The sequence below is a fragment of the Thunnus maccoyii genome, chromosome 2 (assembly GCF_910596095.1).
Source record: "Thunnus maccoyii chromosome 2, fThuMac1.1, whole genome shotgun sequence".
In the NCBI taxonomy this organism is placed as follows: Eukaryota; Metazoa; Chordata; class Actinopteri; order Scombriformes; family Scombridae; genus Thunnus; species Thunnus maccoyii.
The window spans coordinates 8333106-8347286 of record NC_056534.1 but is presented as its reverse complement, the minus strand read 5'-3'; the positions used below and the strand labels follow the sequence as shown (position 1 = coordinate 8347286).

At 36.6% G+C, this 14181-nt stretch overlaps 1 protein-coding gene across 1 annotated transcript; it reads left to right on the top strand.

Moving 5' to 3' along the window:
* Positions 1 to 10449: 10449 nt before the first annotated feature.
* Positions 10450 to 14181, top strand: LOC121883718. The gene is made up of 7 exons (XM_042392162.1): positions 10450 to 10582; positions 10662 to 10895; positions 11060 to 11164; positions 11437 to 11652; positions 12281 to 12619; positions 13863 to 14029; positions 14119 to 14181. The coding sequence occupies exons 1-7, from the start codon at positions 10450 to 10452 to the stop codon at positions 14179 to 14181; spliced, it is 1257 nt and encodes a 418-aa protein (XP_042248096.1).

The following is a 14181-nucleotide window of genomic DNA, read 5'->3' as shown; positions in this document are numbered from 1 at the left end:
TTCAACAACCTGTCAATACACATATAGTGTTGGTGTGTATCTGACACACCACAGGTCTGATGTTAATAAATCTTGGTGAGATGTTTCACAGTGGAAAACCTTTCCGCCTGATATATGCCAGACTTCAGAGTCACATTTCAAAGTTTCTAATCTCTGGCACCATTACACTCCACTCCATGTTTAGCATCAGTTACCCAAAAGTACTGAACACTTTGAAACAGCAGATCGAGTGTATCTGAAGACTTTTTCACATTTGCTAGAAAAAAGACAAAACTTGTAATATAGAGAACAATTATTGTGATACATATGTGTTTTGGCTTGTGTCCCTCATCAGTGGAACACACAGAGAACATTTAAATGAGATGAAGTATGATGTATATATTTGGACCACATTTTCACATGCTGTCTTGCTTTGTGCAGATTTTTAGAGTTGTTGTGGATTGTTGATGGACATGTTGCATCATTGAGAACAGGATACTTGTAGTAGTGTGCTATGGTGTGCTTCATGTTGTATTACTGTGCTTTCTGTTTGATTTGCAGCTATAACTGTAAAAATGCTTTTGTAAAACTCATTTTGCTCTCGGAAACATGTTCTACTCTGCATGTTCTGCAGTGTATGATGTGATCATAAAAAGTATGTCTGCAGCTTCCTCTTCACAAGTGTTTTTTTTTTCACCATTAAACAAACACAGACAGTCTCACACTTCTCTGACCAACGCTGACAACTTTGACACCTTTTTATGATAACTTGATGCAGCTTAACACTGCTGCATGTTGCATGATGAGCCAATACATTACTTTAAAATGAGAAACAATGACACCTTAAAGTAAATATGAAGGTTCTCCATGTTAAAATATGACATCAAATAACTAAACAACTGCTGCACTACATAGATTGTTTATCTGTGGTTTTACTAAGAATTATAATGAGGAAGGAGGTTTATTTTTGGTATCAGAGCTACATGCAGCATGTCTGCCAGCTGCCCTCACACTGACCAACAGTCCATTCTGGCTTCAGTCATTTCTCTATAAACCTGCTCTTAATTTAGACTCTTCAGTAAGGTCAGCAGTTATGATGTAGCAGATACAAACACTGTTATAATCTTATAGACCCAGTATTGGTGCCAACATTAATGTTATTATTTACACCTGTACTTTTTCTGCTTTGACAAGTCAAAGTGTTTGCTGTGAAAAAGGTCCACTGATTAGAAGCGAGGGACTAAAACAACCATGTTGTTGGCAGAAGTTGGATGTGTGTTTACTGGTTTCAGCCCGTACATCTTACATATAAATGTTTATCCTCTCTGATGTAATGATCATTTACTGTTAACTGTAAGAAATATACATAACATGTTTAATGGAGTTTAGGAGTTATAGTGTGGACAATTTGTAGAAAATTGCAGATTGATTGACAGAAAACAGAAAAGAAGATTTAAAAAAAAATGCTCTCAAGCTTTCTTCAGATGTCCTTCATGTACAACATATTATACTATTATTAGTCCTATTCTGCATGCTCTGCAGTGTTTTAAGTTACCATAAACTTCTGCAATTTCCAACACAGAAACCACCATCACCGTCCATAGACAGCTTCACATCTCTCTGTTCTCACTTTGGCAGTTTTTACAACTTTTCAATGAAAATATAATGCAGTTTAACACTAAAATATCTGGCATGAAGAACCAATACACTATAAAAACAGAAAATAACAATAATAATTGTGATGAGATACAGAGTAAGAAAAATAATGGCACCCCCAAGTTAAAGTCAGAGTTTTCCTTCTCAGAATATGACGTGAAGTAAGCACTGAACTATGTGAGGTAGATTCTGTACTAGAGGAAGAAGCAGGAAGGAAGTGAATTTTAGGTGTCAGAGCTTCATGCTGTACGTCTGCCCGCAACTCTCACAATGACCAACAGTTCATTCTGTCCTCTTAAGTCTTTACTCTGTAAGAGGACGGCAGTTGATTTTGACCATTTATTTATAGATTTGATATTTTATGAGCTTTCATAAACACAGCAGGTGTGGTAAGGCCATTAAAAAAATAATATAATCAACTTTGTGTTTAGAAGCGGAGGGACTACAACAGCCATGTTGTTGGCAGAAGCTGGCTGTGTGTTTATGGCTTTCATTCTGTGCATCTCAGGTATGAATTATTGTTTATTTCTTCTTATATAATGACTGTTAACATGATATATACAATATGAGATTATTAACTGTAATCTGTAGAAAAAAAATGATTTACTTGATTATAGGAGTTAAAGTGTGAACAACTTGAAGAAAATTGCAGATTATACATCAAATGTCCTTCATTTACATTATTTCATACTATCAATATTTAGTGATTAGTACTAGAAGAATGTTATAATTATGAATCAATGCTTCTGTTAAAGGGGTTCAGGGACAAGCCAAAAGTATCTGTGCCTTAAAGGGTTCATCAGTGGATCTGCCCTGCTCAGCTCAACATCCCACTTCAAGCAGGAAATGGTTCATTGTATACCAGGCTGGCTCCAAGCTTGTTCTCAATGAGCTCTCTGCAAATGGAAATCATGTAACATACAACATGTCTGAAGAGAGTCACCCAACTCTAAGAATCAAAGATCTGACAGACAATGATGCAAAGTCTTACTGCTGCAGCAACACTACAGAGACACCAGAACTCTGCTGGCACAATAGAACTGAGCTCTATGTTTCAGGTACAGTGGTTTTCACTAATGTATTACTTTAAGAGTGAAATCATAATATGAATTCTTACGTTATTCATCATCATCTCAGATCTGCAGGTGAAGGTGATTCCTGCCACAGAGGGACAGACAGTATCACTGATATGCAAAACCAGTTGTCCCCGGACTGACAACCCTGCAGCCTACATCTGGTACAAGAACGGAGAGTTTCTCTATCAGGACTGGTCTCCCTGGTACCAACAGCTGGTCAGCAGTGAGGAAGCAGTCAGATACTCCTGTGCTATCAAAGGCTACGAGCATCTCAGAGCTCCTGAAGTCTCCGTGGGTGAGTGACAACATTTGGCTCCTTTTCATGTTACAAAACTTCAAGTTAAACACTTTCAAGAATATTTTTACTATTTAAGCTTTGCCTTAAATTATAAAGCCTATGAAATACTGTAACTAAGTGTTTACCAGTTAAATTACTAAATGTTATTTGTTTTTGTTCAGATTCTGTCACATCGACCTGCTTTACTGTGACCTACGCTGAAGGAAGAATGTGTTCTGAAAAGCAGACATCAGTGGATGAGTCCTGCTCCATCACATATCCCAGAGGTTAACTTTCTCCAAACATCCACAAACATTTACACAAACACCACTCCCACCCCCCACACCTAGAACACCTTTAAAACAATATTTTAAGAACAGACATCTAATTGTCATATATTTGCTTTCTTTCTTTTCTAATTTTACTATGTTACTGACATGTTTACTACAGTTCTACACATTCTTCTTTTCTGCACTAACCACACAAAATAATTTTGTGATCAATATATTATTTTTATTTAATTCAACATGACACACATAAACTATTGAAAAATGTTTTTAACATCTCTTAACAGAAGTAGGTCTACAAAGGACTCCTGCAGAAGTGAATCATACTAGACTGACCTGTAACACCAACTGTCCACTGACTGACATCCAAACTGCCTATAGATGGTACAAGAACAGACTCTTAATGTTTGAGAAGAAACAGCAGCTTTCAGTTCTCAACTCCCCTCCTGATATCTTCTCCTGTGCTGTCAAAGACCACGAGGATCTGCACTCTGCTGAAGTCTGTGAGTATAAACCAACTTACAGTCTGTTATTACTGTTATATTATAGGATGGCACATTTGTCTTTAGTTTGTATGCTTATTGGGCAACATGAAATATATTTCAGAGGTGTTGATTCAACCTGATTTTCATTTTCTTTGTAGTGTTATTAATCCATTATCTGACTTATGATTTAGTCAGTGATGGAGGTGATCTGCTGGTAACCAGTGTGTCTTATTAAAGACAACATGAACTGCTGATTAGTGTTTGAGTTGATATGACTCGCTTGTGAAGCTGTAAATCACAGTCTGTATAACGACAACACATAATAATTACACAATAATTACACATTAGAAATTTAAAAATACTTAAACATTTCATTTTAGAGATTGTACCATGAAGACAAAATAAATTCAAGCTTCAGTATAAATCCAAACAATGTTTTACACTTTTTGTAAAGGAGCCATATAAAGTATTTAAAGAGACACTTTTGCTGCTTTCACATTGTGTGATATTTCCTGATTTGCAGAAAACATGATTTATAAAAAACACCTGAACTTTTACCACAGATTTTTTTATTTAAGTATTAGGCAAGGCTACTTTAGCAGTTATTTAGAGTGACCCTATTTTAAGTCTTTAATTTATATTTCAGGTGTTGATTATAATAACTGCTGGAGTGTAAATTATATCAGAAGGAGAATCTGCGCCCTGGAAGGCTCTTCAGTGGACATTTCAAGTGAATATTTGTATCTTGACAAACAGCAGCCTGTGTCTAAAGTTTGGTATAAAATAAAAAGAAGTACTGAGGAGGAAGTTGTGAAGCCGACTGAGGATCCAGTTCGCGTGCAGTATCTTGACATGAACAACCAGCACATCCTGAGAATCAAAAACCTGAAGAAGACTGACTCAGCAGAATACACATTCAGACTCCTAAAAGATGATGTAGTACGGAAGGGTAATCCACCTGGAGTGACTCTGATTGTCTCAGGTAATTCCTGTCTGTATACTTTTCAATAGAAACTGTGCTGCTCCCTCACCATGTACTAACAGCAGTCAGCAGACTTTATTCTTTAATGCCTACAAGAAGACTAAAGGCTGGTTCATGCTTAATATGATAACACTAACAAATGACAGTCAAAACGATGTAACTGTAGCTAAATTAAGTGCACACAATAACCTGTATGCAGGGTCATGCACCACCTGAAAGTCATAACAACAAAGTATAAAGATGCATCTGTGTTTTGTCAAAATCAGAACAGTGATTTCTTAAATATCACACAATAAATCATTCACAGTGAAGCCATGGTCCAATTATTCACAGTTTTAAGAACTTTAACAGATAAATCTTAATTTCACAACTTTGGCTGAATTAGGAGCCTGTATTCTGTCTACTGTCTCAATGGTCTAATTAAAACATCATGCATATTTAAATGTGACAAATCATTGTAGAAGTTGTATCTCCACTAAAACAGTGTAGGAGAGAGAGAGAGTTCAACATGCTGCAACTTCAAAAAAATGCATGTTAACAGGCAAATGAAGAAAACATGTTCACCACTTTGACACACAGTATGAAGAAATGTGCTTCAAATATAGGAAACACAAGCAAATAAAAGGGAAGTTACTGAAATAAAGAAGTGTCTGGGGGACATAAAAAACTGATGTCAGGATTTGCTGTCTGGTGTTCAAAATTGAGCTAACAATGTTTGTTTTGGTTTCAAATTTGATTTTGTGTGTAACCTACAAGCCTATTTACTACTCTGTACAGTTTGCATTGTTTATTTATTTGCAGTGTATTTCTTTATGTCACATATGTGTCAAAAAGACGAAGGTCTTCATTTGTTTGTGTTTTAATAAGTTGCAGTGCATTGAGCTCTATCAGCCACCATAGTTAGAGAGGAGATCAGAATGGATGGATGAGCCTACAAAGGCTGTGACTCTGACACAGGAGTCTGTGCTTCATGTCTCATCTTCTACAAAGCATTTTATAAACCATGATGGTGATTTTAACTAAGTACAGTAGTTTTAGTTACCTAAACCTGTCTGTACCTTAAACATAGGAGTGGCAGATTAGAAAACACTTACTGTATATGAGTTGTTTTTTTATCATCATGTCATCTGGGTTGTTTTGAAGGACAGTGACAAACCTAGTTTGTAATTTAGGTATGAGGACTTTTGAGATGATACGTCTCTTTTACATTTATTGACTAATCTAATAATCTTTCAGGCTTGGAAGTTAAGTTGCATCCTGCTGTGGTGACAGAGGGCCAGAGAGTCACACTGACCTGCAGTACCAGCTGTCCTCTGACTGACGACACAAACTACATTTGGTACTTGAACAGTCGACCTCTGACGGTGCCAGAGAGCCAAAACAAACACCTGGTTCTAGACCCAGTCAGCATTCAACATGCAGGAAACTACTCATGTGCTGTCAAAACCCACCAAAACATCAACTCTGGTGAAAAGACTCTCACTGTCCAAAGTATCACAGGAACATCAACAGCAGCAGTTGCAAGAGTTGTTGCTGCTCTCCTGGTTATAATACCACTCACTGTCTTCCTCTGGATTAGGTGAGAAACACTGAGCTTTGTTTCAGAGTCATGACATTTACACACTAACCTGACATCATCTATTCATTTTTATATTCACTCATTTCACTAAACAGGAGAAAGAGGTTCTCCAGCCGTTCTCCTAGACTTGAAACATCAGACAATATGGAGCAGGTAAAATAAAATAATTTAAATAATTCTGCTAAATTACATAACATTACTGACAACAACCCTGTTTAAATGCTTTTCTTGCAGGTTATTTCTTTACTAAACACTGTTTTATCATTATTTTCAGTGTTGATAATTCTCTTGGAGAAACCTTAAATGGGGAAAAGTATTTTTATTGTTATTCATTGACAAACTGTTGATCAGGGGAAAAAACGTCCTGATACAAGATGTTTTTTTCCCTTTATCAGCAACATTAAAGGCTATACAGAGTATGACGTGCTCTAGTCAGTTGAGCAGCAGCAAGCTGACAGCGTGTCTCCTTACAATGACAGCATTCAAATGTCAGTCAATCGCTACAAAGGGAAACACCCACCCACAGGCCTGAAGCTAAGACACTGTTTCCGCAAATATGTCCAAAAACGGTTTGAGCTTCTTCTGAAACATTGAGAATTATACACGATATCTGCAGTTTCATGATTGTTTATATTTCCTTTCAGAAAAAGCGGAGCGAATTCAATTTTCAGTTTGACTTTAATGACAGGTCACTAAGATTTAAAACTCACATTGTAGGTCATTTTTACTTAATTAATTAAAAACACTTCGGGCCTTCGTAGACTTTCAAGAAAGTAGGAATTTTTACCTGAGTGTGCAGGATTTGCGGTTCCTTCTCAAAGAACAGAATATTTTAAATTCTGCTGCATTAGGAAAACATCACCTTCATCTGTCCTGTTTCTCCTCAGATGAGATGATCCTTCAAGTTACACAAAACAACACAGAACTACATTGTACAGTATCATTAGTTTTATGGGTCCAAATTTTGCAGCGTAGATGTGCTGTAGAGCTAAAATTTCTTCTACTGCAGTCCACATTACACAGCTACATTAGTCTTCCAACACAAATCAGCCATTTGTAAATCATTTGATATGGATCAATCATTCATTCACTCATTAATCATTTATCATTGATATCATGAAGATTACTCTGACCTAAAAACTATCTGTAAAAGAAAATAAACATATTTTGGACAAACTAATTATCCTTCTAAGGCTGTGAGGTCAGCAGTTACTCCTTATTATTAGAGGTTTAATGCCCCACAATGTTAACTAATATTATTTGTCTTGTCTTCTCATCAGTTAAACCCTGGTCCTGTGAATGAAAACATCTCAGCCCAACCAACACAGCAGGATGATCTTCACTGTAGCAGAGTCTACTTCTCTGAGACCCAGACAGATCCTCTCTACTCCAACGTCCAGCCACACCAGCCTAAAGACCAGGAGGATGTTGCTTGTGCTGTTGTCAACTTTAGACCCAACAGGACCCCAAAGTGATCAATGATTACAATTGATTCAAGATCCACTTAGTGACCTTGCTCATCTTGAACAGTACTATTTTCAACAACCCTTCAATACACATATAGTGTTGGGGTGTATCTGACACACCACAGGTCTGATGTTAATAAATCTTGGTGAGATGTTTCACAGTGGAAAACCTTTCTGCATGATATATGCCAGACTTCAATGTCACATTTCAAGGTTTCTAATCTCTGGCACCAGTACACTCCACTCCACGTTTAGCATCAGTTACCCAAAAGTACTGAACACTTTGAGACAGCAGATCGAGTGTATCTGAAGACTTTTTCACATTTGCTAGAAAGAAGACAACACTTGCAATGTAGAGAACAATTATTGTGATACATATGTGTTTTGGCTTGTGTCCCTCATCAGTGGAACACACAGAGAACATTTAAATGAGATGAAGTATGATGTATATATTTGGACCACATTTTCACATGCTGTCTTGCTTTGTACAGATTTTTAGATTTGTTGTGGATTGTTGACGGACATGTTTCATCATTGAGAACAGAATACTTATAGAAGTGTGCTATGTTGTGTTTCATGTTGTATTACTGTGCTTTCTGTTTGATTTGCAGCTATAACTGTAAAAATGCTTTTGTAAAACTTATTTTGCTCTCAGAAACATGTTCTACTCTGCATGTTCTGCAGTGTATGATGTGATCATAAAAACTATGTCTGCAGCTTCCTCTTCACAAGTGTTTTTTTTCTCACCATGAAACAAACACAGACAGTCTCACACCTCTCTGACCAACGCTGACAACTTTGACACCTTTTTATGATAACTTGATGCAGCTGTACACTGCTGCATGTTACATGATGAGCCGATACATTACTTAAAAATGAGAAACAATGACACCTTAAAGTAAATATGAAGGTTCTCCATGTTAAAATATGACATCAAATAACTAAACAACTGCTGCACTACATAGATTGTTTATCTGTGGTTTCTTTTTATTAAGAATTATAATGAGGAAGGAGGTTTATTTTTGGTATCAGAGCTACATGCAGCATGTCTGCTAGTCACCCTCACACTGACCAACAGTCCATTCTGGCTTCAGTCATTTGTCTATAAACCTGCTCTTAATTTAGACTCTTCAGTAAGATCAGCAGTTATGATGTAGCAGATACAAACACTGTTATAATCAACTTACAGACCCAGTATGGGTGCCAACATTAATGTTATTATTTACACCTGTAATTTTTCTGCTTTGACAAGTCAAAGTGTTTGCTGTGAAAAATGTCCACTGATTAGAAGCAAGGAACTAAAACAACCATTTTGTTGGCAGAAGTTGGATGTGTGTTTACTGGTTTCAGCCCCAACATCTCAGGTATAAATGTTTATCCTCTCTGATGTAATGATCATTTACTGTAAACTGTAAGACATACACATAACATGTTTAATGGAGTTTAAGAGTTATAGTGTGGACAATTTGTAGAAAACTGCAGATTGATACAGAAAACAGAAAGGAAGAATTAAAAAAAATTCTCTCAAGATTTTCACTTCATCTGGCAGAATGAGCTCTTCAGATGTCCTTCATGTACAACATATTATACTATTATTAGTCCTATTCTGCATGCTCTGCAGTGTTTTAAGTTACCATAAACTTCTGCAGTTTCCACCACAGAAACCACCATCACCATCCATAGACAGCTTCACATCTCTCTGTTCTCACGTCAGTAGTTTTTACAGCTTTTCAATGAAAATATAATGCAGTTTAACACTAAAATATCTGGCATGAAGAACCAATACACTGTAAAAACAGAAAATAACAGTAATAATTGTGATGAGATACAGAGTAAGAAATATAATGACATCCACAAATTAAAGTCAGAGTTTTCCTTGTCAGAATATGACATCAAATAAATACTGAACTATGTGAGGTAGATTCTGTACTAGAGGAAGAAGCAGGAAGGAAGTGAATTTTAGGTGTCAGAGCTTCATGCTGTACGTCTGCCCGCAACTCTCACAATGACCAACAGTCCATTCTGTCCTCTTAAGTCTTTACTCTGTAAGAGGACTGCTGTTGATTTTGACCATTTATTTATAGTTTTGATGTTTTATGAGCTTTCATAAATGCAGCAGGTGTGGTAAGGCCATTAAAAAAATAATATAATCAACTTTGTGTTTAGAAGCGGAGGGACTACAACAGCCATGTTGTTGGCAGAAGCTGGCTGTGTGTTTATGGCTTTCATTCTGTGCATCTCAGGTATGAATTATTGTTTATTTCTTCTTATATAATGACTGTTAACATGATATATACAATATGAGATTATTAACTGTAATCTGTAAAAAAAAATAATGATTTACTTGATTAAAGGAGTTAAAATGTGAACAACTTGAAGAAAATTGCAGATTATACATCAAATGTCCTTCATTTACATTATTTCATACTATCAATATTTAGTGATTAGTACTAGAAGAATGTTATAATTATGAATCAATGCTTCTGTTAAAGGGGTTCAGGTACAAGCCAAAAGCATCTGTGCCTTAAAGGGTTCATCAGTGGATCTGCCCTGCTCAGCTCAACATCCCACTTCAAGCAGGAAATGGTTCATTGTATACCAGGCTGGCTCCAAGCTTGTTCTCAGTGAGCTCTCTGCAGATGGAAATCGTGTTACGTACAACATGTCTGAAGAGAGTCATCCAACTCTAACAATCAAAGATCTGACAGACAATGATGCAAAGTCTTACTGCTGTAGTGAGAGTGCAGAAAACCCACAAGACTGCATACAAAGTACAATCTTCCTCCGTGTTACAGGTACGGTGGTTTTCACTAATGTATTACTTTAAGAATGAAATCAGAATATGAATTCTTACATTATTCACCATCATCTCAGACCTGCAGGTGAAGGTGATTCCTGCCACAGAGGGAAAGACAGTATCACTGATTTGTAGCTCCAGTTGTCCTCCGATTGAAAACCCTGCAGCCTACATCTGGTACAAGAACAGAGAGTTTCTCTATCAGGACTGGTCTCCCTGGTACCAACAGCTGGTCAGCAGTGAGGAAGCAGTCAGATACTCCTGTGCTATCAAAGGCTACGAGCATCTCAGAGCTCCTGAAGTCTCAGTGGGTGAGTGACAACATTTGGCTCCTTTTCATGTTACAAAACTTCAAGTTAAACACTTTCAGGAATATTTTTACTATTTAAGCTTTGCCTTAAATTGTAAAGCCTATGAAATACTGTAACTAAGTGTTTACCAGTTAAATTACTAAATGTTATTTGTTTTTGTTCAGATTCTGTCACATCGACCTGCTTTACTGTGACCTACGCTGAAGGAAGAATGTGTTCTGAAAAGCAGACATCAGTGAATGAGTCCTGCTCCATCACATATCCCAGAGGTTAACTTTCTCCAAACATCCACAAACATTTACACAAACACCACTCCCACCACCCACACCTAGAACACCTTTAAAACAATATTTTAAGAACAGTCATCTAATTGTCATATCTTTGCTTTCTTTCTTTTCTAATTTTACTATGTTACTGACATGCTTACTACAATTCTACACATTCTTCTTTTCTGCACTAATTTTGTAATCAATATATTATTTTTATTTAATTCAACATGACACATAAACTGTTGAAAAATGTTTTTAACATCTCTTAACAGAAGTAGGTCTACAAAGGACTCCTGCAGAGGTGAATCATGTTAGACTGACCTGTAACACCAGCTGTCCACTGGCTGACAACCAAACTGCCTATAGATGGTACAAGAACAGACTCTTAATGTCTGAGAAGAAACAGCAGCTTTCAGTTCCCAACTTCTCTCCTGATATCTTCTCCTGTGCTGTCAAAGACCACGAGGATCTGCACTCTGCTGAAGTCTGTGAGTATAAACCAACTTACAGTCTGTTATTACTGTTATATTATAGGATGGTACATTTGTCTTTAGTTTGTATGTTTATTGGGCAACATGAAATATATTTCAGAGGTGTTGATTCAACCTCATTTTCATTTTCTTTGTAGTGTTATTAATCTATTATCTGACTTATGATTTAGTCAGTGATGGAGGTGATCTGCTGGTAACCAGTGTGTCTTATTAAACATGACATGAACTGCTGATTAGTGTTTCAGTTGATATGACTCGCTTGTGAAGATGTAAATCACAGTCTGTATAATGACAACACATAATAATTACACAATAATTACACATTAGAAATTTAAAAATACTTAACCATTTCATTTTAGAGATTGTACCATAAAGAAAAATTAAATGCAAGCTTCAGTATAAATCCAAACAATGTTTTTAATTTTTTATAAAAGATCAATATGAGGTGTTTAAAGAGGCGCTTTAGCTGCTTTCACATTGTGTGATATTTCCTGATTTGCAGAAAACATGATTTATAAAAAACACCTGAACTTCTACCACAGATTTTTTTATTTAAGTATTAGGCAAGGCTACTTTAGCAGTTATTTAGAGTGACCCTATTTTAAGTCTTTAATCTATATTTCAGGTGTTGATTATAATAACTGCTGGAGTGTAAATTATATCAGAAGGAGAATCTGCGCCCTGGAAGGCTCTTCAGTGGACATTTCAAGTGAATATTTGCATCCTGACAACCAGCAGCCTGAGTCTAAAGTTTGGTATAAAATAAAGAGAAGTGGTGAGGAGGAAGCTGTGGAGCCGACTGAGGATGCAGTTCACGTGCAGTATCATGACAACATGAACAACCAGCACATCCTGAGAATCAAAAACCTGAAGAAGACTGACTCAACAAAATACACATTCAGACTCCTAAAAGATGATGAAGTACGGAAGGGTGATCCACCTGGAGTGACTCTGATTGTCTCAGGTAATTCCTGTCTGTATACTTTTCAATAGAAACTGTGCTGCTCTCTCACCATGTACTAACAGCAGTCAGAAGACTTTATTCTTTAATACCTACAAGAAGACTAAAAGCTGGTTCATGCTTAATATGATAACACTAACAAAAGACAGTCAAAACGATGTAACTGTAGCTAAATTAAGTGCACACAATAACCTGTATGCAGGGTCGTGCACCACCTGCAATTCATAACAACAAAGTGTAAAGATGCATCTGTGTTTTGTCAAAATCAGACCAGTGATTTCTTAAATATCACACAATAAATCATTCACAGTGAAGCCATGGTCCAATTATTCACTGTTTTAAGAACTTTAACAGATAAATCTTAATTTCACAACTTTGGCTGAATTAGGAGCCTGTATTCTGTCTACTGTCTCAATGGTTTCATTAAAACATCATGCATATTTAAATGTGGCAAATCATTGTAGAAGTTGTATCTCCACTAAAACAATGTAGTAGAGAGAGAGAGCTCAACATGCTGCAACTTCAAAAAAAAAATGCATGTTAACAGGCAAATGAAGAAAACATGCTCACCACTGTGACACACAGTATAAAGAAATGTGCTTCAAATATAGGAAACACAAGCAAATAAAAGGGAAGTTACTGAAATAAAGAAGTGTCTGGGGGACATGAAAAACTGATGTCAGGATTTGCTTTCTGGTGTTCAAAATTGAGATAACAATGTTTGTTTTAGTTTCAAATTTGATTTTGTGTGTAACCTACAAGCCTATTTACTACTCTGTACAGTTTGCATTGTTTATTTATTTACAGTGTATTTCTTTATGTAACATATGTGTCAAAAAGTTGAAGATCTTCATTTGTTTGTGTTTTAATAAGTTGCAGTGCATTGAGCTCTCTCAGCCACCATAGTTAGAGAGGAGATCAGAATGGATGGATGAGCCTACAAAGGCTGTGACTCTGACACAGGAGTCTGTGCTTCATGTCTCATCTTCTACAAAGCATTTTATAAACCATGATGGTGATTTTAACTAAGTACTGTAGTTTTAGTTACCTAAACCTGTCTGTACCTTAAACATAGGAGTGGCAGATTAGAAAACACTTACTGTATATGAGTTGTTCTTTTTTTTATCATCATGTCATCTGAGTTGTTTTGAAGGACAGTGACAAACCTAGTTTGTAATTTAGGTATGAGGACGTTTGAGATGATACGTCTCTTTTACATTTACTGACTAATCTAATAATCTTTCAGACTTGGAAGTTAAGTTGCATCCTGCTGTGGTGACAGAGGGCCAGAGAGTCACACTGACCTGCAGTACCAGCTGTCCTCTGACTGACGACACAAACTACATTTGGTACTTGAACAGTCGACCTCTGACGGTGCCAGAGAACCAAAACAAACACCTGGTTCTAGACCCAGTCAGCATTCAACATGCAGGAAACTACTCATGTGCTGTCAAAACCCACCAAGACAGCAGCTCTGGTGAAAAGACTCTCACTGTCCAAAGTACCACAGGAACATCAACAGCAGCAGTTGGAGTTGTTACAGCAACAACTCCTGCAACTGTTGA

Bases quoted from the DNA above. Each gene is read 5' to 3' on its own strand.
- LOC121883718 (XM_042392162.1), top strand. From the start codon at position 10,450: ATGTCTGAAGAGAGTCATCCAACTCTAACAATCAAAGATCTGACAGAC. The intron at 10,583-10,661 runs GTACGGTGGTTT...CCATCATCTCAG, and splicing joins AATCTTCCTCCGTGTTACAG to ACCTGCAGGTGAAGGTGATT. The intron at 12,620-13,862 runs GTAATTCCTGTC...ATAATCTTTCAG, and splicing joins AGTGACTCTGATTGTCTCAG to ACTTGGAAGTTAAGTTGCAT.